This window comes from Bombus impatiens, unplaced genomic scaffold (assembly GCF_000188095.3).
Source record: "Bombus impatiens unplaced genomic scaffold, BIMP_2.2 scf_0017, whole genome shotgun sequence".
NCBI lineage: Eukaryota > Metazoa > Arthropoda > Insecta > Hymenoptera > Apidae > Bombus > Bombus impatiens.
Window position 1 is genome coordinate 252,315 of NT_176436.1, and position 3,735 is coordinate 256,049.

A 3,735-nucleotide genomic window follows, 5' to 3' on the forward strand; every position below is an offset into this window, starting at 1 on the left:
AACCCCCCGTGAAAAACCTACCCCCGGCCTCCCTTTTTTAGAACGAGCTCGACTTCGTGAAATCTCGGGCGTTGGACGCGTTGAACTGTGCTCCCACCCTGACTAGTCGTCATCCCTCTGGCCCCCTTTTTCTCTTCGAAAAAAGAAAAAAAAGAAAGGAGAAAATCAAGAATCTCGATCGTGCTGCGATCGAGCTTTATTTTCGTACGCGCGAAAACGACGGGAACAAGGTACGAGTTTATCCCCGTGGAGTGTGTAAATCTTCGAAACGATAAGATCAACTTGAAGAATAATATGGAAGAATCGAGCTACGGCCAGGAAACAAGGCGAAAAATCGAGGTGTAAGTTGTTGGAAGTTCGGTCAGCCTCTTAGAAGCGGTTGTTGGCGAAGATAAGCATCCCCCCTGACGATCAAAAGCGATAGAAATTACAAAACGGTCGCGATAGGCTGTAACAGAGCACGTGGCGGCACATCGACTTCCTACTCTCCATAGGAGAATCGCGATCGTTTTAAATCCTACAAAGTCCCTAGCTCGCAGAATAGAATAAACGACGGTACAATCGATAACGTGCCGCGAGCCAACCGTACGTACGTATCGTACAATGCCGCAAATCGGATTCAGAGCAAACGAACGAAACAAAGCAGCGCGGCATCGTGAATATCTCGCGATGCTGCGTTCTGTTCGCGGTGGATAACGAGGGACAATGACACTTGTAACTCACCATGATGACCGTGCACGTGATGCGTGTCCGGCAGCGGCTTGCCCGACAGGTAGTCCTGCTTGCAGACGAACTTGTTGTCGTCCAGGACGTAGAGCTCCTCTCCGGTGCTCATCTGCTTCCGACATACCAGGCAGGTGAAGCAATTCAGGTGGAAAACCTTGTCCCTCGCCTTCCTCACGAGATCCTGAGGGCTTATCCCTTGGAGGCAACCGCTGCATTTCGTGCCGTATCGCCTGGAAACAGAACGCCGCGACAAACCACGTGAATAACGACGAACAACGAACAACAGGGCAAAACTTTTCGATTCGTCGGCCGCGTTGAAAAACCGGATAACGAGCGCACGCGTCACCTCGCTCGTTCGAGAACACGCCTCGTGATTAATCTTGCGCAGAGGTTTTTCCGTAGCCGCGTGTCTCTCGACGCGCCTTCAAGAATCTCGACCGTCGAGTTTCTTCTTTTCATCTTCGCTCGGTTCTTCTTGACGATCCGCACCGATATTACGTAACGCGTTAGTCGGCAACGACATAAAACCGTGATACGTAAAATTCACTTTCCTTCGATTTATACGCGTTCGATCGTCGTAAGGATCGTCGCGAATACGACGGATCTTCGTTTTTTTCGTAGCCTTTGTTCCTTCGTTTTCTGCCGCTTCGCATCGGTAACGACGAACACGTGGACACTCGTCGATGCCATTCGGACGAACGAACGAAAAGGAAAGTCAATGTTGTACGACGGCGACGTTTATTGGACTCGAAACTTACAAGTCCTGTCATTAAGCCGCTCCACTCGCAAACGTCGATAAAAGAAATATGGCGCTTTTAAAGAGATGGGACTTTAACGTCCCGATAGGGCATAAAAAGTTAAAACCCTTCGGTGCTGTAAAAGCGCGTCGCGGTTACCAGCCAGCGCCTGTTCGATTTTCGCTTTCCTTTCTTTTTTTGTTGTTTTTTCTTTCTTTCTACTCCTTTACTGCCGCCGTGTCCTACTTGTTAATTTCGTATTAATCGTTCTTTCTTCTCGTTTTTCTCTTTCTTTCGTCGTTCGCCAACGAGATGTTTTTTCGTGGTAAACTGCGTTGTTTTTCCGAATGGAACAGGATCGATCGAACGAAAAGAGGCAAAAAGAAAGAGAAAAAATGACGGGGCAGATTGACCGACGATTTGCTCGAAAAAGAAACGAAAGCTCGTTGTGCAAACACGCGTCGAACCGGCCGTGGTCTTCCAGCATGGCCGCAACACGGTTCACGAGCCAGTTAATAAATCTAGCCGGAACGATTCGTCCGACCGATCCTCCCGCGACTGTATCATTACGGAAGCATCGGAACTACGTTACTTGCCAGTTAGTAATTCCGATCTTTTTAATTACAGGAATCACGCGATTAATTATAGCAATTACCGCGATCCCTTAGGGCAGCCGCGTTTCCAAAGTAAATACATCTCAATCGATGCCTGCGTTGCACTTCCGACCGAAACGCCGCTTCGAAACGCGTCCTCGGAACGCGGCTACGAAACAAACGCATTCAAATTCCCGTGGCTGGCTCCTCCCAGTAGGCCAGAATTTTCCTGTCGCCCGTGCGTATAATATCGGCTGACCCGGTTCGCCACCCTCGCCACTGCTATTATTTTATTGCTATCGCGTTTCCCGACCGGAAGTAGAAGCGTTCAACGTGACCCGCGACCTACATCGCGCTAACATGGTCGATTCTTATTTTATTATTCAGCCGGGAACAGGCAAAACCTATCACCGCAACGCGATAGAAAAGTTCGCGGAATCTCCGTTCCTCGTTTACAGCAACCTTTTTCCATCGTCGTTTTCGTTCGACGTTAAGACGCGAACGTTGATCAACGGCGAGTAAGCGGCGCTCGTCGGTGCATCGTTTTACCGAGCTGCGACATCGACGTGGTTTCGCTTTGCTTAAAATGGAAAGCGGAGAAAAGAAGAAGCGCAGAGGGGAAAGTATAAATTACAAGGATTCCCTTTTGTCGATCGACACGATCGTCCGTAGCTGTTACGCCAAGTACTTACGCGGAATATCCTATAATCAACCGGCACACTTTTTCAAACTATTCATCAACCTGTCCAAATTAGCAGTCCTACGCGCAGTTCCTAACAATCTTCTCACGGAAGCAGAAGCCAGAGATATTTCTTGACCAACGGTCATTACGCTGCCAGAGCTTCCCTCTCTGGCGCGTCGTGCGTCTCCTTCTAACTCGTCCTGCCGTTTGCCACGTCTATCCTTGTCCGACGCTGCGCGTTTCGCCTCGCGGTGCAATCCCTCTAGTCTAATTACAGGAATTATTTAATTAATTATAGCGATTAGCCGATCCCGTGTCAACTTCCCCGAATGCATACGTCACCGAATCACCGGCTCCTTCTCTCCTTATCCCTCTCTTCCTCTTTCTACTCTTCGTCCCTGCCTCTGCCTCCTCTTCCTCCTCCTCCTCCTCCTCCTCCCCCCCCGCTCTCCCCCTCCTCGCTAGCCTCGCTTTCTCGCTCGTTGGACGCGCGTCTGCCCTTAACGATTTTCTTGTTTTTGAGCGCGCGCGAAGGGCAGCAGCCCGGTCCAGGTCCTTTCTTCCTCGTGGAAGAAAAAGAAACGGAGGCCGGCCGTAAAAATCATTAATAGAAAGGCTTACGTGGTGCTTTCGTGTGTGAGAAAGCGGTTCGATGAGGGCGACCAGGTCAGCAGGATGGAAGGGGAGGACAGAGGCAGAAGAAGGGGGTGTGGGCTTCGGGCTCCCTTAAAGAGGAGAGCGTAAAGAGCGAGGAATTCTGGCGTGTAGCAAGAAATATAGGACAGCGGGGCTGGGATAAAAAAAAAAGGGGGTGGGTCCGGGCCACGATTTGCCACGGAGCCCGGAGTTTATGTATGTGGTTCGCGTTCGTTCCACACGGTCCTCTACGACCCTGATGCGTACACGGCTCCCTTCGGTATACTAGATCCGTTCGTCGCGACGACGACGCTCGTCGTAACGTTCTCGTCGTTTCCCGATCGAATCGAACGAAACGGGG

The 3,735-nt window shown here is 50.5% G+C and overlaps 1 protein-coding gene across 3 annotated transcripts in view; it reads right to left on the reverse strand.

Annotated features, from left to right (window-relative positions):
- LOC100741244 (LIM/homeobox protein Lhx5) overlaps positions 1-3,735 on the reverse strand; it is a 25,437-nt gene that overhangs the window by 7,026 nt on the left and 14,676 nt on the right. For all 3 annotated transcript variants that reach the window (XM_033318521.1, XM_033318517.1, XM_033318523.1), the window contains exon 3: positions 724-956. In XM_033318521.1, the coding sequence (XP_033174412.1) occupies positions 724-956 (233 nt within the window). The remainder of the gene's footprint in view (positions 1-723; positions 957-3,735) is intronic.